Source organism: Antedon bifida, chromosome 11, assembly GCF_963402885.1.
Source record: "Antedon bifida chromosome 11, ecAntBifi1.1, whole genome shotgun sequence".
Lineage (NCBI taxonomy): Eukaryota > Metazoa > Echinodermata > Crinoidea > Comatulida > Antedonidae > Antedon > Antedon bifida.
The window spans coordinates 3,521,227-3,543,698 of NC_136236.1; the positions used below are offsets into that span (position 1 = coordinate 3,521,227).

At 33.2% G+C, this 22,472-nt stretch overlaps 1 protein-coding gene across 9 annotated transcripts in view; it reads left to right on the top strand.

Annotated features, from left to right (window-relative positions):
• Positions 1 to 22,472, top strand: part of LOC144855785 (inositol 1,4,5-trisphosphate receptor-like) — a 62,035-nt gene that overhangs the window by 17,093 nt on the left and 22,470 nt on the right. For 4 of the 9 annotated variants that reach the window (XM_078713716.1, XM_078713710.1, XM_078713713.1 and 1 more), the window contains exons 5-35: positions 145 to 303; positions 512 to 610; positions 2,898 to 2,981; positions 3,222 to 3,368; positions 3,920 to 4,015; positions 4,598 to 4,752; positions 5,140 to 5,239; positions 5,847 to 6,007; positions 6,150 to 6,291; positions 6,596 to 6,754; positions 7,248 to 7,420; positions 7,727 to 7,846; positions 8,081 to 8,281; positions 8,691 to 8,942; positions 9,791 to 9,826; positions 11,620 to 11,770; positions 11,888 to 12,032; positions 12,695 to 12,721; positions 14,238 to 14,434; positions 14,805 to 14,928; positions 15,045 to 15,096; positions 15,352 to 15,495; positions 17,601 to 17,766; positions 18,024 to 18,230; positions 18,498 to 18,596; positions 18,904 to 19,041; positions 19,317 to 19,442; positions 19,653 to 19,850; positions 20,621 to 20,872; positions 21,423 to 21,548; positions 22,132 to 22,260. In XM_078713716.1, the coding sequence (XP_078569842.1) occupies positions 145 to 303; positions 512 to 610; positions 2,898 to 2,981; positions 3,222 to 3,368; positions 3,920 to 4,015; positions 4,598 to 4,752; positions 5,140 to 5,239; positions 5,847 to 6,007; positions 6,150 to 6,291; positions 6,596 to 6,754; positions 7,248 to 7,420; positions 7,727 to 7,846; positions 8,081 to 8,281; positions 8,691 to 8,942; positions 9,791 to 9,826; positions 11,620 to 11,770; positions 11,888 to 12,032; positions 12,695 to 12,721; positions 14,238 to 14,434; positions 14,805 to 14,928; positions 15,045 to 15,096; positions 15,352 to 15,495; positions 17,601 to 17,766; positions 18,024 to 18,230; positions 18,498 to 18,596; positions 18,904 to 19,041; positions 19,317 to 19,442; positions 19,653 to 19,850; positions 20,621 to 20,872; positions 21,423 to 21,548; positions 22,132 to 22,260 (4,365 nt within the window). The remainder of the gene's footprint in view (positions 1 to 144; positions 304 to 511; positions 611 to 2,897; positions 2,982 to 3,221; positions 3,369 to 3,919; positions 4,016 to 4,597; positions 4,753 to 5,139; positions 5,240 to 5,846; positions 6,008 to 6,149; positions 6,292 to 6,595; positions 6,755 to 7,247; positions 7,421 to 7,726; positions 7,847 to 8,080; positions 8,282 to 8,690; positions 8,943 to 9,790; positions 9,827 to 11,619; positions 11,771 to 11,887; positions 12,033 to 12,694; positions 12,722 to 14,237; positions 14,435 to 14,804; positions 14,929 to 15,044; positions 15,097 to 15,351; positions 15,496 to 17,600; positions 17,767 to 18,023; positions 18,231 to 18,497; positions 18,597 to 18,903; positions 19,042 to 19,316; positions 19,443 to 19,652; positions 19,851 to 20,620; positions 20,873 to 21,422; positions 21,549 to 22,131; positions 22,261 to 22,472) is intronic. The other 5 variants (XM_078713717.1, XM_078713718.1, XM_078713711.1 and 2 more) reach the window with 4 other exon arrangements.

Below are 22,472 nucleotides of genomic sequence, written 5' to 3' on the forward strand. Positions count from 1 at the left end.
AAAAGTGTGATGTACCCAAATATAGTAGCAATATGACATCATTGTGTCCATATATATGGGCACATCACATTTTTTGGTACATAAAGTTTGATAGTGTAGACAAAGCTTAATAATAATTAAAACCATTTCCTCCTTTTTTTATAGCTTCTTCATTTGAAGAGCAACAAGTATATGACAGTAAACAAGAGGTTACCAGCTTTGCTTGAGAAAAATGCTATGAGAGTGACCCTTGACCCTTCTGGAAACGAAGGGTCTTGGTTTTATATTCAACCTTTCTACAAACTAAGGTCATTAGGCGACAATGTAAGTTGCAATAAAATAGGTGTTTGTCTGTCCTAAAAAATGACACTGTTGCTGAAATGTCCTGTGACACTCTTTACCAATGAGCCCTAAAATGTTCTGTAATGGTACAAAAAAGACCACAAACTATACATTGTTCCAGAAGGCGTGAGATGTTGAAACCACAGGTTTTTCATTTTAATATTCCATATTTTGTATGATTGCTTTATAGGTGGTTGTCGGTGACAAGGTCATCCTAAATCCAGTAAATGCTGGTCAACCTCTCCATGCCAGCAATCAGGAGCTCGTTGACAACCCTGGATGTAAAGAGGTAAGCGCACTCCTTAAAGTTGTCATTGATGAGTGATAGTTTGATGATGTACAGTACCATACCAACCAGATTTAACTAGTTCCAACCAGTTTCAACTTCTTTCGACCAGTTTTAATCAGAATAAGACATTTAATAGGGAACATTGTTTATTGTGCTAGTACAAAATTGAGAGAAATCCCTACAGTAGTTTGAAATATCTACTACTACTAGGCAACAATGTATTGAATCATAATTTTTAGATTGTGTAGTTCAGAATTAAACTAGGATTATAAAGAAACCAAGATTTGTACACTATGAAATGCTTATATTGCACTAAATTGAGTTTTTGAATAACGTTTAGGCATTTCAAATAATTATTGCCATCTAAAAGCTGGAATGAACTTCCAAATGAATTAAAAATTAACTTTAAAGATTTTTCAATAACTTCATTCCAAAATACAATTAGTACTCAACATTTTTAACTGAATTTTTTGTTTTTCTAAAATTGATTGCTATTTTTAATGTATATTTAAAGACAACATGTTTCTTTTGGAACTTCAGTAACTACAATAGTTACCTAAATCCCAAGTTAAATCAATTATAAAATATTCAGACATCCCCTGGTCCACATCTTGGGAACCCCAGTAGGTGTATAAAATGGGGAACACACTCTAACCCGGTTAACATTCATTCATTCTTTTGTGGATGTTGACACATTCAGGCTTAACCTATGGTCACCTAGCCTCTCTAGAAGCCCATAACATGTGTTCAATATTAATATCGCTCAATAACCTCGGGCTCTGTCTATACAGTCATCCAAGTTTTTATTACGTTGGAGCATTGCGCACTCTCAATGGGAAATGAATTAAACATTATTTGGCGATTGCTTCTCAAGAAACCGAAATCAAATTAAATCTTGGATCATTAATAGTACTATGTTACACAGATTAAAATAATTAAATGTAAAAATAATGTTTTAATGGACCCCAAGATAATTCAAAATAGTATTGTTTTTATGATATGCAATAAACTGCTTTTGTTTTATATTAACTAGCCATAAGTCATTTCTAAATTAAAAAAGTCATAATGAATTAAATTGAAGTTAATAGTTAACTATAAATAAGTAGATTTCGCCTTATTTCAACTATGTACAGTAATAATAATAATACATTAGATGTACTGCAAAAAGTATGACTTGTGTGCTGTACTGTAAAACTAGCCATACAGTATGTACCTTTGCTAGTAGTAAAAACTGCCACGGGCAATATTGGCTCAGTACAGAGCATCAAGTTTTACGCATCTAGACAATATCTGATTGGATTTGAATTTGTTAGGAAAATCTATTATAAAAAATACATACAAAATGATAAGCATAAATTACTGACATTCCAAATAATAACATTTATAAAATGGATAGCCCAAAAAGATTATTAACTTATTTCCATTGGAATCCTTTTAAAATTTAAAATAATTTAAAAACAATAATAATAAAATCTGTTTAGATTTCGTTTTCAACAGTTTAAAACAAGCACTAACATAACTCTTAATGTATGCTACAATAATGCTCTGCGCCGTATACTTAATGTCTCTAGAAGTAGTAGTGCCAGTGCAATGTTTATTGAACATGGTGTCCCTTCCTTTAATGAGTACATGCGAAAATCTACCTATGGTTTCATGCAACGTATGTTGAATAGTGGTAACATCCTTGTTGCTTGTGTTTGCAAACATATGCTCCATAACTCCAAAATGTATTGTAGATGGAGAAGCATTCTATACTTAAGTTTAGATTTTTCTTTTTCTGTTTATAAGTTTATTAATATGGATGATATTTCCGAAATAAAAAGAAATTGAATTGAATAACATAAATCTTATTTCTTATAATTTTATTTTAGAAATTAAATAATAACAAATACAGTAAACATAAATTATGATAACATTTTCAGTAAGATTCCTTAATTTGTAGAACTTTAAAACATACTAGCAATTTACGCGTCTTAACATTTAATAAGTGTAATAAATCAATTTGTTTAGAAGCCTCAGGAAATCGTCTGTCATTAAAATGCTGTGTTTACCATAATTAAAACAGTTATTTATCAAATGATTCTGACACTGAGTGTTATTTTGGTGACAGCAAAACATATTAAGTTGTTTTTGCCAATAATACATAATGCTACAGTGGTACAATGGTAGAATGCCTAATATCAAGTAGAAGAGTCCGAGTTTGAATCTCAGTTGAGGAATTTTGTTAAATATTGCTGATTTTATCATCTTTATAAATTTTCTCAATCATTTTTTTTTTTTTCTGTAGGTGAACGCAGTAAATTGTAACACATGTTGGAAAGTTTCACTATTTCTTGAAGATCGAGAAAATATGGATGATGTTTTAAAAGGGGTAAATAAAAATTTATGAACTACAATCATGTTGTCACTTTTTAGCTAAGTTAATTCCATGTCAATTATAGATCTGATAGGATTTGAACTGGTGACCACGCAGTTACACAAAAGGTACCTTATCCATTAAACCACAGAGAATATTGATTCCATAGTATACAGTTCTTGCGATGGCATATCTACGGTAATAAAATCAGACTGATTTTATTTTGTAATGATTTTTACTTCTAATTTGTCATAGGGAGATGTTGTCAGGTTGTTTCATGCAGAACAAGAAAAGTTTTTAACAGGAGACGACTATAGGAAAGACAATTATGTATTTCTAAGAACAACGGCAAGAGCATCAGCTGCTGCTGCAACGAGTTCCAAGGCATTGTGGGAAGTTGAGGTAAAAACTTTAATATTCAAGTTCACATTTATTTAGCCAAGAAAAAAAAATCAGCATGGATCTTACAAAAGAATACAAAAAAAACGTAATTCAAAATTTTAAAAATACATATAATTTATACATACATAAGGGTATGATTAGTATCTGATATGAGAATGTTGCTATGTCTGTGTAAGACAATTGATATCAATGTAATTTAAGCCTCGTTTCTTGATTACAAACTTGAGCAAAACTCCCAAATTTTTCAAGAAAAAATTTGCCAGAAAAACTGCAGAAAACAAGCTTGCAGAAGACTAGCACTTAGTAAATTTAAGCAATCTCCAAGTTTCCAAACAAAACTTTGGTAAAGCTTCATGATTCTCCCATTTGAGAGCATGGTTTGTGGACTGTACCATTTATGGAGAAGGCTGTTCAATGAATTTTCTAGTTTTCCAGTATATCTCGCTCTTCGTAGAGAATAAGGCATTTGTCGTTTTATCTGGGTAGTCTAGGCACGAAATACACTAAGATTTACAATACCTGACCATGCTACTTATGTCTACCTATTACAGGTTGTTCAACATGATCCATGCAGAGCTGGTGCTGGCCACTGGAATAGTTTGTTTAGGTTCAAGCATCTGGCCAGCGATATGTACTTGGCTGCTGAGGTAAATACATTCACTATGACATCAAATATACATAGATAATGCCAAATATGGTATAGTTCCTTCATTACATTGTTTTGTCTAGAATATATAAAGGTATGAATGTAGAGTAGATAAAAACATTTTATAATTTAAACAAAATGGTGTAATAGTTTGGTGTATTATATCACATTTGAGCAATTGTCATGTTTTTTGTAATGCAACTCATTTCAGCTTCAGCTGGCAACTTGCAATATGTGTTTTATACCTGAATAAATAAATAAATAAATAAATAGGAAAAAACAAGTATTAGTAATACTTGTTGTTTCCTATTTATTTATTTATTTATTCAGGTATAAATACTATTACAAACAAATAAATATTACTATTACTATATGGATGTGGGAACTAAAGTAGACAAAATAATACATTTTTTTTATATCAGATTTTAGCAATTTTTTTTGTAAGGCAACTCATTGCAGCTTTGGTTGCCAACTAGCAATATGTGTTTTATACCTGAATAAATAAATAGGAAAAAACAATTATTAGTATATGATATGGTATCTAAATTAGATTATATAATAATCTTGACTATTGCACTTGTAGGATGATAACGATGCAGCGGCGGATCCAACAAGGCAGAAACTAAGAGGAACCAGTCGTGTTGGCTATCTGAAACCTATTGAGCATGGGCATGACATAGCTTCCATATTTGAATTGGACCCTACCACTTTACAAAGAGGGGATTCATTAGTTCCAAGGTAAATATGCAAATGTTCTGTAATGTGAAGAATCTGTATGTTGTTGAGAATGTTATCACTGACATTTCAGTTAATTGCTGATCATTAATGTTTTACGAGAGTTGCCGATGACTTTATTTGGTAAACAATGTACTGGTGACCTTTTACCTTTATATGCCGCACTTTCTATTCACTAATCTGATTGGTTAATAGTCATGGTATTTTGTTAACCAATCCCTACTTGTGAATAGCTTTTTTTTGGATTATGTGTTTCTGAATTCAATCAAAGACTATGTGTGATTTAAAAAAAAAAACTATAGTGTATTTTTGCAGTTTGTTTATGTAACTGCGATGTCTATGGTGGGAGAAACCGCCCATTATATCTCACAATTTGTCCTTTATTCATAGGAATTCATATGTTCGGTTACGTCATCTGTGCTCAAATACATGGGTACATAGTACAGCTATTCCATTTGATAAAGGGGAAGAAAGACCAGTTATGCTAAAGGTAAGAAAAAAATAATGCTGTTGACTCGCCCCCAAACATAACCTTTCTTGGAGTCCTAAATGTTCCACCACATTCTTCCCATTAAATTACATTTGGAATATGAGAAATTCTGGAAAACCAAACATAATTTAGCATGTTTTTGTTTTCTAATTCTAAGCCTAAGCTTGTCGAGTATTTGGAGAGTTTGCTGAATGTTTTCTACTTGCACAATATTAAATTTATCACCTTTCCTGAACACAACTTATGTTTTCTACTGCACAATATTTCAGCTTGTTTAGTTTATCTCTAAAAATGTTAAAAATCTGATCAGGAAGAGTGTTGCATTCAACAAAACTTTTAAATAAATTTGAATAGTCTTTTATGCGATCACCTGTATTCAAATTACGTTTTAAAGCTCTGTCTACACTATCTTTGACAAAAAAAGTGTGATGTGCCCACATATGGCAGTGATATGCTTAAATATGTCCATATATGGGCACATCACATTGTTTGTCGCATAAATTTTGATAGTGTAGATAGTTTTATAGAATAGAAAGCAGCTCTCTCAATACTATAAAAAAAATACAATCCATTACAAACCGTATACTGTATATATTCATCTTTTTAGGTCGGTACTGCCGAGGTGCGTGAAGACCGCGAGGCATTTGCAATTATTCCAGTCTCCCCTACGGAGGTGCGTGATTTAGATTTCGCTAATGATGCTAATAAGGTGCTGTCATCCATCGCTTCCAAACTTGAGAAAGGGTCAATCACTCCCAATGAACGCAGGTAAAATATTTCTATGTTTGTCTAAATTGTCTAATAATTGTTATGCTTTTTATATATTTTATTAAATATTGAAGGATACACTAAAATCTCATGTGGTGTGGTGAGTTTAACCAATCCTCTCACTTTTTGTTTTTGCTGTAAGGTTTGTGACCCAACTTCTCCATGACTTGGTGTTCTTCGTTGCGTCAGAGACCAATCAAAATGGAGATCCATTCGCAGTTGTAGTCTCTGCACCTGAGAGAGACAGACAGAAGTTAATGAGGGAACAGGATATATTGAAACAGGTATAAAGAAATATATTTTTGTATATCCTCTGGTATAATCGCACCTCCTTAGAACATGAAATTGGGCTAACTTTAGGAAACCCTGGTTCAGGAAAAAATTAGTGGTAACCATTTTTTGTAAAAACTCATATGAACTGGCTAGAGAAATCAGACATAAAGTAGGGGTGGGATTAGACCAGAAGTGGGATTATACCAAGGATATATGGTATATTTATTAGGTAGTTAGTATTATAATATTATTGGAACAGTAGTGTTCTAGTACCACATTTTTTTTATGCAATATGTATTTTGTTTTCAATAACAGATTTTCAAGATTCTGAAAGCGCCTTTTGCTGATAGTGGAGAAGGGCCAATGTTACGCATGGAAGATCTTGCAGATGCTCGTCACGCTCACTATCGTACAATATGCCGACTCTGTTACAGAATCCTCAGACTTTCCCAACAGGCATATCGAAAAAACCAGGTTAGGCATCCTTACCATAAAAAATTTACTAATGCTCTGCCAACAGATTAACACCTAAAAGGCATTCGTTTGTCATCCCTTTCTCAGGGAACTCATAATACACTATCATTGATGACAAAAAGCTGGGGTGTGAGTATACTTACTCAGCTGCTTGTAGTTGGTGTTATTATTTTTTATTCGGCAAACTAGAATTATAGTACTTGCTTTGTTTGCTTGTAAGCATGATAGCGCCCACAAATTTCAAGTTATCATTCTGAAAATGTTGGTGTGCATAGGTGTATACTTAAAAAACATGTCACAAAAGCTTATTATATTAAAATCTGACTTACCTGTATCTTCCATATGAGATATTAAATAGCACTGTATTCTTTTAACATTAATATCAAGTAGTGAGCCCTCTCTCTCCAAATATAGTTTTCCCTGATGTATTTTGCCAAGTACTGCACTCAGTTTCTGAGTGCTTTCATTTATTTGTATTGTTTGCATTATACAGGAATACATAGCCAAACAGTTTGGCTTCATGCAGAAGCAGATTGGTTACGACGTCCTTGCAGAAGACACGATAACAGCGTTGCTTCACAACAATCGCAAACTTTTAGAGCAACACATCAGGGAAGACGAAATCGAAACCTTTGTCAGCTTAGTGCGGAAAAAGAAAGAGTGCAGGTAAGACAGTTCTTATTATTCTGTTAGGTCAAAGGGTAAAGTTCATCAAACCTCTTGGATACATATGATCAAGATACAGTAGAACCCATCATTGGTCCCAAATGTGTTACCTTAATAGTTCTGCCGTACTTCATCCATATTATTTCATATAATAATATTATTTACTTATTTTAGTACAGTAACATTGAGGTCAGAGTTTAAAGGTCATCAAAACTCACGATTGCATATTGTCATTCAGATTGTTGAATTAGTAAAACTATGATATATAAATGTATTTTTTAATATAATATTTTGTTTTGTTTTTAGATTTTTAGAGTATTTGTCTGATTTGTGCGTATCCAATAACCAAGCCATTCCAGTAACTCAAGAATTAATTTGCAAATCAGTTTTGAATCCAAAGAATGCTGATATCCTTGTACAAACTAAGTAAGTGAACACTGAAGATGAAACCCTAGTCCTAAAAATGGGAATAAAGCGCGGGCACCATTTACCGTACTTAAAGAGCCTACAATATCCACATGGGTTCGAGGCTGACTCGCTCCTAGTTCTTGTGGTGGAACAAGTCTCGGATAAAGACTATAAACCAAAGTTGGGGACCCAATTTGGAAACAAGCCTTTTGGATTAAAGTGTTATCCCCTGCTTTCCATGTTTTTTTTCAGGTTGATTCCAGTTCACACGCAAGAGGAAATCGAACTGGACGGTGTCGATGATAACGGCGATCCGATCATCGCGATTCAGGAAGACGAAGAGGAAGAAGTGTTCTTGATTTGGGATGAAAACTGTCTGAAGGGAATAGCAGAGTTGGCGCAAGGTGCTAAGGATAAAATTAGAGAAGACACCGAGATTCTGCGATATTATAGGTAGCTCACTAGTATATACTATAATTATATACTATAAGTATAGATAGCTAGGCACATGCCTGATACCACTAACTCCAATATCTTTGCAAAATTTTGTCCTATATCTATCGTATATCTTGGGGTATAATCCCACTTCGGATCTAATCCCACCCCCTTCTTTATGTCTGATTTCACATACAGGCATATCGTATAGTCCAACTTCTGGTCTAATCCCACCTCCTACTTTATGTCTGATTTCATAAACAGGCATATCCCCGGGTATAGTCCTAGTATTAACTTTTGGTCTGGATGTAGGCCTCTAGAATAGCCAGAGGACGATTTGTTTAATAGGGGTTTTACTGTAAATAAATAGTTACATATGTGTACAAGAAAATCATTTACTTAAAGGTAGCAAAACGATTTTTTTCAGGTACCAATTGGATTTATTTTCTCAAATGTGCTTGGACCGGCAATACCTAGCCATCAACCAAATCTCAAAAGATCTGGACATCGATTTGATACTCCGATGCATGTCAGATGAGAGCTTGCCCTTTGACCTTCGTGCATCGTTCACACGTCTTATGTTGCACATGCACGTAGATCGCGATCCGCAAGAAACGGTGACAACTGTGAAGTATGCACGTCTGTGGTCGGAGATCCCAACGCAGATAACGATTGAAGAGTAAGTTTAAAATAATTTTTTATTTGTTTTAAGCGCTATTTTCATAGTGCTTTTTACAATTGCAAAAAATACTGTATCAGCAAAAATCCATCAGAAACAATAAGCACAGAAAAACAGTAAAACAATAATCAATCCACATGATGTTACCAGTCATGATTGAATCCAACAACTTTATTTATAAACGGATGAAGCACTTGAATCACCAGATTAGTGTTTTTCACAAGGCCGTTACTTACTATAAAACTATTTAAACAAGTTATCATTTACAGTACATGATTCAAAAACTATACAAAAAACAAAAAGAGACACAACTGATACAATTAAAAAAAAGAATAGAATTATTGAATTGGATCAAACTATTTATATTTTATAGACATTATATAATTTTAAATTAATTTTATTTACAGTATTATCTAATTATTTTATCATTTCAGTTAATACATTCATTATAACTTCATTTAATTTCATCTCATTGCATCTGCTATTTCATATTGCGTGTTTTCTGTGTTTTTGTTTGTTTTGTATTGTAACCCGTTTTCTTTATTTCGTTTCTTAACGTTTATATCTGCCACATTTATATAGATATCATATGAAATAAAACACATTGAATGTACGTTTGTTCCTTTACAAATTTGTTCTACTGAACACATCCATGGACATGGGGTAAAAAATTGACCAACATATTACTGGCAAAGTTTCAAACTAATTGAAAAATGAAATATTTGAAAAATATCCATTATCTTGGATCCATTGTGGCGATGTGGCAGGTATACTCTCTATTCTATCTCACCACCTGTAAATGTTTTATGTACTGTAGCTTGTTCAAGCCTAGCTTTTCCATATTCCAGCTATTCCAGGCACATTGAATCCACCAAAAACCAAGTGTAAGATACTGCATGCATTCTTGCATTATATGCCTAGAGTAAATTACAGCATTTTTTGCAGCTAGAAATTGTGCATGGAAATTATTTATTATTTTATAGACTCGATTTTATCTGTGATTTAAAAAAAATGTTTATGTTATAATGTGGTACAGTTAATATGGTAATTGTTTAGTTTTTCACCATATCTCACTGAAGAAAAATCAAAGAAAATTAAAAATAAGGAGGTAACCCTTAAGCTCTGTCTACACTATCAAACTAGTTTGAAAAAAAAGTGTGATGTGCCCAAGTATAGTAGTGTGTATGCCTAAATATGTTAGTGATATGACATCATCATCATGTCCATATATGGGCACTTTTGTTGTTTGATAGTGTAGACAGAGCTTTAAGTAAGTAAGGCTTTCCTTTCCTCCCATGCTAGTAAGGAGATTTAAAGTTTTATATTAAAAGATAAAGATTATATCATGCTTCAACTATCAAGTTTGGAGTACTACGCACAATATACTAAAAAATACTTTGAGCTAATCACAGATAGAATTAAGCATTATGAGGTTTACTAACAGTAATTATGTGATATTTTTGTTGGCAGGACAACAGAAAACTCAGACACCTTGTGCTGGGTCGAAATGACCAGAAAGGTCTTTTATTATTTTAAATAGTACATTAAAGAATTTTTGACTTTTTAAATGTAAGAAGTTTTGGTATTTAGACTGATGACTGTATTCGGTATTCGTACAGTTGAATGTATTAGAGATCATGTCAACATTATTGTACTGCAGTAACCACACATTTTTACTGCAATTAAATGTATAATTTTAGCTGTTGAACCAGTCATTGCAATAAACAAAAATATTCTTGCTATATAATTTTGTTACATAACAGATTAACGATTAAACAAAGTGTTACTGCAGTATCCGCAGTAGAATAAGGTTGACATGACTCTTTTACATTGTAGATTACATTTTAGACTAACCTATTTTACTGCTGTTTAACATTGAATACTTCTCTAAATTTTAAAATGTTAAAGCAAACAATTGTATAATATTGTTGAGTTGTATTCACCTATTTTACATAATATTACAATAAGAAATAATATGCGAACAATTTTATGTTGCCTATAGGTCATAAGAAATCAATTGAATTATAGTTTGAATTAATTTTATAAGCTTTTTTTTATACATTTGAATATTACTGTAGACAATTTTTGTTTTGAAATCTTTCATTAAATGAATAAGAAGTTTAATCATGCATTACTAGTATTTAAATTTATAGATAACATTTCTGTTTGTTTATTATAATTTAGAATTCACAAATTGCATTTTATAATTGTTTGCTTCATCCTACCATCTTCTAACAAGTTTTGATACATGCTATGGTTTGAAAGAATAATAACAATGAATTTTTTATTAATACTTTATTATGTTTATTGTTGTTATTAATGTATTTATTATTATTGTAATTTTAGTTTATTATAGGTATGTGCCTGAGACAATCACAGACAAATGGTTATGCTTGGTTCCCACTAGGACGCACCGCAAGTAATTTGACCAATCACAAGCAATGGATTATCCAAGCCATCGCTTGCCATTGGTCAACCCACTTGCATTGAGCTTAAACAATGTTGTGAATCCTAGTGGGAACCAAGCTTTAGGTTGAGGAGAAAAGAGAAATTATGTTTGCAAATGGGGAATTAACATCAACACTAGGGTGCAAAATAAATTGTCCTTATGGCTCGAAAGGCCAGTGTTATTATTAATAGTGTTGTTATTATTTGTATTATTTTTATAATCATGCAGCTATGATACTCATAATGAGGGTGGACAGCATGCAGGCGACGTCACTCCTAAATTTGCGGCGACCATTGACTTTGTGGAGGAATATTTGAGACACGGTTTTGTCGAACGTTATTCATTCGCAGATGTTGAACAAAATAAACTCACGTATGAGGTGAGAAAAGTTAAATTCTTATTCATCCAATTAAGTGGTTTGATATCTTCTATATCATATTAGAAGACGAAGAAATTTCTTGTTTTGAATAATTTGTTCTTCCTTATTAACATACAGGTGGTGAACTTAGCCAAGCATCTTATCTACTTTGGCTTCTACAGTTTTAGTGGGCTACTCCGGTTAACAGAAACCCTTTTGAAGATTCTTGACTTCACAACAGATACAAGGATACCGCTTAAAATGGCAGGAAAGGCAGACTTAGGTATTGTACCAATTATATTTTACTGTCTGTTTGTAATATGAAATGAGTGCAGAATGTGTTTGGGCTTTAGCCTGTTCTCACTTGACATTCATGGGTAAAGAAATACTACTAATAATAATAATTGTATTATTATTACCAGTTTAATACAAATTATTAAAACATTTTGATCTCGGCACCAAGTTTATAAATATTTACTATTAAAAGGATAATACAGTAGCAAGACCCAGAGGTCGTAACCAAAGCAACAAGGAAGCAAATGCGATTGTTTTGTGAGCATGTGCATACAGACATTATGCTGTATTGCTTTGGTTGCCTTGTAGTTTAAGTAGAAAAGGTTTTTTTGTGGAAGTTGTAGAGTTTATTTATTAAAGACATCGTCATAGAATTGCTTTTATGCTTACATTTGAAGCTCTTCAAAACCATATCTTAAGCTCAAATATCAAACAAATGTTATGTGCCTGGCCCCCATATATGGACATGATGATGTCATATCACTACCACGTTTGGGTATATCACTTCCATATTTAGGCACATCACATTTTCATAGTGTAGACAGAGCTTAACATGGATATGTTCAAAATGCATTCTAATGATATTGAAAAAGTTTTAAAACTAAAAGGTAAGATGAAAGATAAACTTTCTAAAATTGTTTCCTTGACCAGAGCCTGAACCTCCAGCAGAAAATACAGGTGACTGATCTCATTTGCATAAATGTTATCATCTCTTATTATTATGTGGTTTAGTTACATGCATGTGGCTATAATATTTGTGTTGGTAGGCAAATCATATAGATGGGTAAACCTTAAAGACTATGTTGAAATAATTCTACATCTGCTTCAGTACTATCTTTACTGCAGTAACTTAATTATTTAAAGGAAAAAAACTGCCAAAAAAATGTATTTTTTTATATTGATGAAATGACATTAGAATACTAATTACTGCAGTAACTGCAGTAACTGCAGTAGATTTATTTTCTCATAGTTGAAGTTAAGATATTTATAGGTGATTGGATAGTTAGCTACTGCTTAAGATGATGTCATCAGCTGTGTACCTGTGTTGTCTAAATTGTACAGCTTGTATTATGTTCGGTTGACTTGTACTGTCTTCGCTTTGGTGGCGGTATTATAGTTAAGCATGGTTTATTAATAGTGTCTCCTCCAGTCATGTAAAACCAATTGTGTCACATTTTTCATTAATATTAATTTATTATCAGTAACATATTTATCAATGTCAAATACCTAACCCTAATCCTCAGTGTCTACAAACATTACTGTATCATCTTCACTATTCCCATCATAATCTCAACTTTACCAACATCATTATCAATCTCTTCATGTCACGTCACTATCTGTTGGTCAGATGTTTCCCCTACTGTGATGTCATTTCTATACTTTATACTAAGTACATTGAGAACAACCAAGTAGCCAAGTAAAAGTCGAGATCACTAGCCTTCCGTTGATACCTCTAGACCACTCAGCTTGCTGAGGTGGCTAGGGGTTAGATCAACAATTCTCATAATTATAGCTCTCTCAACACTATTTATCAGTATCAGGTATTCATTACTTGGTTTAATCCTCCTCTTTTTACAATCGTCTCCTCCTCACCCTCTTCTCTCCTTCAACATAGCAAGCCCATTTTGATCGACTATTGTAACCATTCTGTTTTACCCTTCCTAGTACCCATCAAGCTGCTTCTTCATTGTTGCATATGTCACTATATCCTTGTGGGTGTTTCATCCCTAATTAACAGCTTTATATTCCTATTGTTTTGTGGTGGTAATTAACATTTTGTATAGGATATAAGGTTATCTAATTTAGTAGAAAACATTTTATTGTGATGTGTTTCAAGTTGCCTTTCCTCCTTATTATGCCCATGTATGGTTGTCTATATACGTTGTTATAGTAGGTAATGTTGTTTAATATATGTGTTTTTGCCATGAATTTTAATATTTATAATACTACCACCATTGCATTCATACTCATTGTCATAATTTTTATCATTTATCATTATTATCTCTATGTCATCTTCAATCATTAGCATCATTATTATCATCGTCATCATTATCATCTGCATTGTCATCATCATTAACATTTTCATCAACAAATTGCCATGAATTTTTCATCATTCTTATCATCATCCTAGCAATCATTACTGCCATTGTTTTTCATATCATTAAAATGTTATCTATTTCTTCTTTTCCTGTAGGAGGTAAAGGGAGTGTCCTAAGTTCTATCCAAGGAGTTGGCAATGTTATGACCCACATGGTCCTAGGCACCGGATTACCAATCCCAGTGGAGCCAGTCAGTGGGTCAGCCCCAGCAAAATCTCCTGAAAAACTAGGCCATAAGAAAGAGGATGAAAAGGTTATGGAGACAAAACTGAAGATTATTCAAATTTTAAAGGTACTGTGTAAAAAATACCCCTTTAGCATCCTGTACCAAAACTTTGTGGTTAACACACACTGGGGCATACACCATACCATATGCATGCCCTGGTGTGTGTAAAGTCCTGTGTTTTGCCAGACAATGTAAAAGTGGTACATAATAAATTGTATAAATTAATAATCTCCACTTCCTATTTTGCGAATCATTTTCCTACAAGTTACTCTAATTGTCTTTGTGTAAATAGGTGTATACTTACAGAACATGCATATTCTTTAACATATTATATATTCTTTTAACATGGGCCAAAATATCAACATGCAGCTTCTGTGGCAATATTTTGCCAAGTAATTCACTCAGTTTCTGACTCCTTTCATTTGTTTGTTTGTAGTTCATTCTAGATGTGAGACTTGATTTCCGGATATCTTGTTTACTGTCAATCTTCAAACGAGAGTTTGATGAGAATAAAGAACAAGACACTGATGGACTGTTGATTGACGGCACTGATGGACCAGGTACGTTTACAAATAAACATAGATGTACTATTTATGAAATATAATCAATCTAATGTGTGACCTAGAAGTGGGAAATGAATACATCTGCAATTTCTTTATTTTTTTTTTATTTTAAGGTATCAACTTGGATGCAATTGGAGACAAAGCTGAAACCATTTTTGAGGGAAAGTATGTACCAAACATTTTTTTTCTCAATACAACATTTATTCTATGTTTTGTTTGAAAAGCACTGTTTATATGAAAATGTTTTCTGAAAAAAATAAATTGATAAACAAATAATCTAAATTATTACAATGTAACTACAGAATGCAATTGTTAATTTTTCAAAACATATTTACACTTTATATGCTTATTTGTAAAATTGTTTATAAATACTGTTGAAGCATTAATTACCTCCTTAATTTACCCGCTCTGCTGGAGCAGCTCTCAGGATTCCGATGCAGTAGACCGTGACTTGTTTAAAGAGCAGCTCTATGTACGTTTGAACTCACTGAATTTTTCGCCCGTTGATGCGCGAATTTTACAGGGAGTGCTTAATCAGTACATAGACATGGATGTTGTTCCTCAGTGAGTAAATCGACCAATCAGATTTGTTCTTTGCCTGGATAGTTACATTTATTATTGGGTTGAGGTTTGATCCTATGAAGCATCTTGCCCCCAGGTTTTTGTTTTTTATTCATTTTATATCTTGCAATGTAAATTTATGTTTTTTTATTAATTTTTTTTTTTCTGTTTGTTTTTGTTATATATTATTTGGTTACTTGTATTTGGTATGTTTTTATATAACTTTTTTTTGTATTTCTTCCCATATATAGAGTGGAAACAATTTATACTTTGTTCTAGTTCAGTTTAAAGATATATTGTCTCCTGAAAAAATGATTTTGTTAATTTTTTTTGTTGAATATGCCATTTTATTATCCTTGACAAAAATTCAAATTTGAACAAATATATTTTCCTGAAAGAAACTTTAAATTAGGCTGTCATACTTTTTATAAAAGTGAAATCATAATTTGTTTCTTTCTTTTTTCTATTGAAGTGAATAATTTTTAAAACTGCAAAATGGCCTATTTAACATTTGATTTTAGTAATCTTTATAATTGTTTCATGTTTTTGGGGACAATACATCTTTGAATAGTAATTTTAAATCCTGCTTTCAAGGCAGTGAATTATAAATACTTTTATGATATTAATGCTATATTACCAAAATTGGGAAGGAGGAGTTTGCGATTGGAAGATCCTATGGTTGGGTAGCCGAGTGGTTAGGACACTTGACTGTCATACAGAGAGACCCGGGTTCAATTCCCAGTTTACTCAGCTGTAAATGAGTACCTGGTTGAAAATGCTAGGGAAAAAAGGCGGCGTGGAAAGGAACTGGCCACCCTACCACATAATGCCGAGGCTTAGTACAATGAGCTCCTAACAGCTCATTCCCCTACGTTTAGAATGAACACGGGACTCACCTTTACCTTTTATGCCAAGGCAATGAACCACCATAAATGGTACTGTTACAATCATCTGCCAACAAATCAGTATTATGAAGGCTTTTCATTGCTTCTGAAATTACAATGTTTTCAAAATTTAATCTCAGAACGTAGACATGATTGTTCCATATTGTTTCATAGTCTTGTCATCATACATTGTGCAATTGAAAACAACAAAAACCAAAAACCTGTCGATATTAATTTCTGGTATTGATGGAAGGCACAATGTAAAGATGAGTAGGTTAAGGTCATGGTTCAAATCTTACTTTTATTTTCATGCGTGCATACATCTCTATAATAAGTTTATATCATTATTTTGCATGTACAGTATCTATATGAAAATATTTTCAATACGGAATATGCGTATCCTTTATATGTTGTGCAATAATATGTATTTAGCATGATGGAATAAGCTAAAGTAGATTTATGATTGTACTCTAAATACAATTGTTGTTTGCTCATGATTGAGATGGTCAAGTAAAGGTAGTGAGAGCTGGATTATACAGGTTATTCTCCCAAATTGTTTACTCACTAAACACCACAACACATAGCAGCAACCTTATTGCTTGTTTTTCAATTTATTCTCCCTTTTTCAACTACAAAAGAGCACTCATTATAGTGTGACTAGCCCATCACACTATTGAGTGAGTATATTACCAGACAGAAATTGTTGGCCTACAAAGAGTGTTTGGGAGAGTAGACTGTATAATGATTAAAAAGGGCACAAGATCAGGTAATATGAGGTAATAGAATGGTAAGTTCCAATATAGAAATGGGTGCTCACAACAGGAACAGGTCCTTACAATAGTAAAGGCAAAGGCCACATTGTCCTAAAATCAGTTTAATACTGCTTTTATAAATAATCAAGGGATCATGGCAAAATATTCTGCAGTTACTGCAGTAACTATATTTTTTTACTGCAATAACAGATAATTTTAGTTTTAGCATAAAGGGTGGAAACATTTTGACTTGGTTCCTAAATTGGATATAAATTGTATTGTAGAGAATTTCTCATTCAACTTTATGAATGGTGATGCAACATTTTATTTTGATAATCAAATAATATGGCTTATTTTGGTTGTAATGGTTTTATGTGGTATCTCCTTTTTCTCAATCTTTTACCTATTGTAGTATTTTTGTATGTTTTAGTTTGTTTGAAAACTTAATAATGATAGTAATGTTTTGTTTTAGTGTTGACGGACCTGACCTTGATTTAGACGGCGATGGCGGTAGAATGTTTCTGCGTGTTCTTCTCCATCTTACCATGCATGACTATCCGCCACTTGTGTCGGGCGCCCTCACACTACTCTTCCGACATTTCAGCCAACGACAAGAAGTGTTAAGCGCATTTAAACAGGTTTGAATTTAAATCATGTTATGTTATGTTTGAACTGCTAAAAAAGAAAATACATAAATCTTAAAATGAAGTGTTGGAGGGAAATATATGAAAAGAAAGTTTTTCATTCAACATACTATGTTTCTATTAATTATTATCTTACGTGTTTATTACAATTAGTATTTTATTGAATATATAAATTATTGAATAAACGAATTGAATTGAAAAAAATGTAGATTTTTGGGATATTATTAAAATGAAATTTGTGTTTCTTATAGGTCCAGTTGCTAGTATCCAACAATGATGTTGAGAATTACAAACAGATCAAAGCTAATTTGGACGAGCTAAGGCTATTGGTGGAAAAATCTGAGCTGTGGGTATACAAGAGCAAATCAAGTGATTCAGATAAGAAGAAGAAGGACAAGAAAGATAAAAAGGATAAGAAAGATGATGGAGGAAAGAAGGATAAAAAGAAAAAGTTACTGGTTGGTATTCTTTAAGCTACTTATAAGCCAATCAGAAAGAAGCAGTTTGTCTGACATCGTCATTCTCATGAATAAGTAATTAAGGAGTCAACTAATTTTTAAGCAATTTTTGATAAACCAGAAAGAAGCAATTTGTATGACATCATGCTCACACTGTTGTTTGTGATATATTGAACGTTTACTATCTGAAGACATGATGACATCATATCACTACCATATTTGATAGTGTAGACAGAGTTTTATATGAAGTATTTGTTTCTTTGTCAGCCTTTACCAACAACAGTTGCAGATGGTGATGTTGCCAACCTAGACCAAGGTCCTGCTCTTGATCCTGCCAGCATACAGAATTATAAAACTATTCAAAGCGTAAGACATTTTAAAGTCCTTTTATCTCTAGTTTGGTGGTTGTCGTACTTGCCAGGGTTCAATCATGACGTAGTGCAGGGTTGTAACTCGCGATTCTTTCAACTCCACTCCCTAAGCCTCAAAAAAGTTTATAAGTATGATAAATTATTAAATAATTTATCCATCCTGTAATTGGTGAGTTAAAAAAAATCTATTTATCCATCATAGGTCTTCACCCTGAAAGTGTGTAGAAGCCTATATATATTCTGTATTTATTTTATTATAAGAAGTTTGTTATATGCTAATGTTGTAATATATTTTATTTTAGATTCTCATTCATCTGAAGAATCTATGTATTTCAAACAATGCAAACAGTAAAAAGAATCGAAAACATGAACAAAGATTGTTGCGCAATATGGGAGCACATGCCGTTGTCTTGGAACTTCTTCAAATTCCTTATGAAAAGGTAAGACATCTCTGGTATGCTCTTGACACAAGAAAGATACAGTAATATTATTATGGGGAGTGAACTTTAACTATTATTACTTACTACCTAATCATTCCTGTCAAAGCCTAATGGAGAAAAGGCCACAGGCATCTCCTTCCATTCTATACTGTTCTGGGAAAGTCTTGTAATAGTTTTCCAGCCAATCTTCCTCCTAAAGCCCTCCCGGGTTTTTCTTGGCTTTCACAGCATTTCAATGGTTTCATTGTAGCTGTTCAACTCTCTTCTATTTTTAGTTCACAGATGTTCGTATGCATGTTCTGATGAAGCTTGCTCATGAGTTCTTGCAGAACTTCTGTTATGGTAACCCATCAAACCAGGCTCTGCTACATAAGCACATAGACCGGTTCCTCACACCTGGGGTAAGTGTTGTATTGCGCCCAGGGCTACGAATTTTCTGTAGTTGGTGGGTCTAGAACTTCTGTATGGTAACCTATCTACCCAGGCTCTATTACATACACTTGATAAATCGTGAGTGGTCCACCCTATTTATTAAATAAGTAGTTTCTCTTTTTTTAAATAAGAAGCCTGTGTAAATGTATAGAAAATTAACTGTATTTCTGTATTGCTAGGCCCTTCAAGCGCAAACCATGAGGCATATTTACATGGACAACACCCAGCTATGCAATGAGATCACCGAGAAGGTGGTACAACACTTTGTTCACTGTATTGAAACTCAGGGAAGACATGTTGAATATATTAAGTTTCTGCAGACGATTGTGAAAGCTGAACAGTTTATTCGCAAGACTCAGGACATGGTCATGTCGGAGGTAAAAATGCCTTTCCATTTTTGTCATTCTTTCATGTTCCAATTCTTTGATCCTTAATTTCTCATCCATACTATTAAGAGCAGTTTCTCATTTTTCATGTACTCATTGTCATGTCTAGACTGAATAGATTTTTTGCAAGAGTGAGTGTCCGAGTGGTTAAGAGAGTGGAACCGTAATTATGTAGTCATAACATCGGCAAGGGTTTAAGGCTCACTCCTTGGTTCTGGTGGTAGAACAAGTCTTCTTGGATGAGGACTATAAACCATAGGTCCAGTGCACTTTAAAGAACCTAGTACATTTTTCAAAATGAGTAGAGGGTTACCTGGTGTACTAGTACACACACACACAACCGCTAAGCATAACTGGGCTTATTGTGCAATTAGGAGTGGACCGTTTTAGAGGTGTTTACCACCTGTTGGTCCCATTCTTTTATTTATTTATTTCAACAATATTTTATGAGGGTGGTCCATCCAGCATCTGCTGATCATTAGGGACCCACAAACAATACAAACAGTAAATACAAAATAAACTATAAAAACACAAAATCAACAAAGATATAAAAAATAAATATACTGTATATTCACTAATGTTATGTCTATTTCTTTATAACAGATTTAAAATATATAAGATAAATAAGAATTTGTGATAATGTCTACATATTGACTCGCATTCATTGAAATTATCGCGTTTACTACATTGTATGTTGCAACTACAAATTGTGCCGCATTGGACACTAAAATCTCTCGTTTGTAATTGTTTTTCATGGTTAGCTCATAAATGCAGGAGAAGATGTGCTCCTGTTTTACTCCGACAAAGCTTCATTCCAAATACTTATTGGACTTATGCAACACGATAAGGAGCGTATAGATGAAGAGAGCCCTCTATTGTACCACATCAACCTTGTACAGTTATTAGCCTTGTGTACAGAGGGCAAGAATGTTTACACAGAAATCAAAAGTCATCATTTGCTTCCACTTGATGACATCGTTCAGGTTGTAACTCATGATGACTGCCTTCCTGAAGTAAGTGGTCTTAAGCTCTGCCTACAAGTGTGATGTGTTCAAATATGGTAGTGATTTGACATCATCATGACCATATATGGGCACAACACATATATTTGTCACATAAAGTTTGATAGTGTAGACAAGGCTTTAAAATATTTTTTTTTGGAACCAGTTTTATATTGTTAAATTAGAATGTAAATACTATAGTAGATACCCTCCTTTGGGACATGCCTATTCAGAAAACACTCATAATAAGGGAACACTGGCTTTGTGATATTGTACAATGCTGTGAATTCTCAAAATACTAGACACTCTTGGGCCAGGAATAAAAAACTCAAGGATAGAGCCTAAAATACACACTTGGGCTAGGGACATTAAATACCAGATACTCATGGCCTAGATACAAGGCAATCTTGGGCTACTGTAGGTGTCGAAATTATCAAACAGATTTTTGAACCACCCCAATGCAATAATCTTTATCCACAAATCATACACACCATTAACCCACTACATATTTCTCCCTACCCCTCTCCCTGAATTATTTGACAACAAAATCTTTTTTTTAAAGGTGAAAAATGCGTATATATATTTTCTGAATCATTGTTACGTTGACACAGAAGTTGAGATGAAGGAAATTTATACTAGCCATCACATGTGGAGGCTGTTTGAAAACTTTCTAGTGGACATGGCCATGGTAAGACTTGATACTCATATTGTGTGATTGCAAACCTATAACTAACATTATTTATAGTGGAGCAACTGTAAAATATAGACCTCCCAACTCTCCCCTTAATCGCAGGAGTTTCCCGATATATTAAGTCATCTTAACACAAAAGGTGCAGTTTCTGACCATTCTTGTTGATTTGGAAAACAACATACTAATAATGTATAAATGTATTATCTTGCCTTTACTTTGGAAAACAACATACTAATAATGTATAAATGTATTATTGTTGCTAACTAAAGCTAAAACAATACCAAAGAACTTTCGGATCAGGTGCTGTTTTCTTAGTAGTGATATAAATGTATTGTTAATCCATCTCAGAAATAGATATATATTGAAGCACAGTACTGTAAATCTCTGTCTACACTATCAAACAATATGTGACAAAAAGTATGATGTGCCCAAATATGGATATGATGATGTCATATCACTACCATATTTGGATATATCACTACCATATTTGGGCACATCACACTTTGTTTGTTTAAACTAGTTTGAAAGTGTAGATAGAGCTTAACCATAGTGTATTTATTATCTGTTATCTCTTCCTTAGGTATGTAACGCAACCCATGATCGCAAGCATGCTGACATCATGTTGGAGAAGTACATAACAGAGACAGTGTGCAGCATCATAACTCAATTCTTTAGCTCGCCATTCTATGATCAAACAACCACTGTACAGGTGAGTGTTACCGTAATAGAAAGATTTTGATTTGTGACGATCATGGGTCATTGCGTGTATGTCAAGAACTTGGGACAGGCTTCATACCCTATTCCTTGACACTGTATTGATGGTTTCTTGGTCAGACGATGACCAACAAAGCATGAATGCATAGACAAATGGTTATCACAAATGGAAAGCTCTCTTAATTAACATCTCATAGTTTACAAACA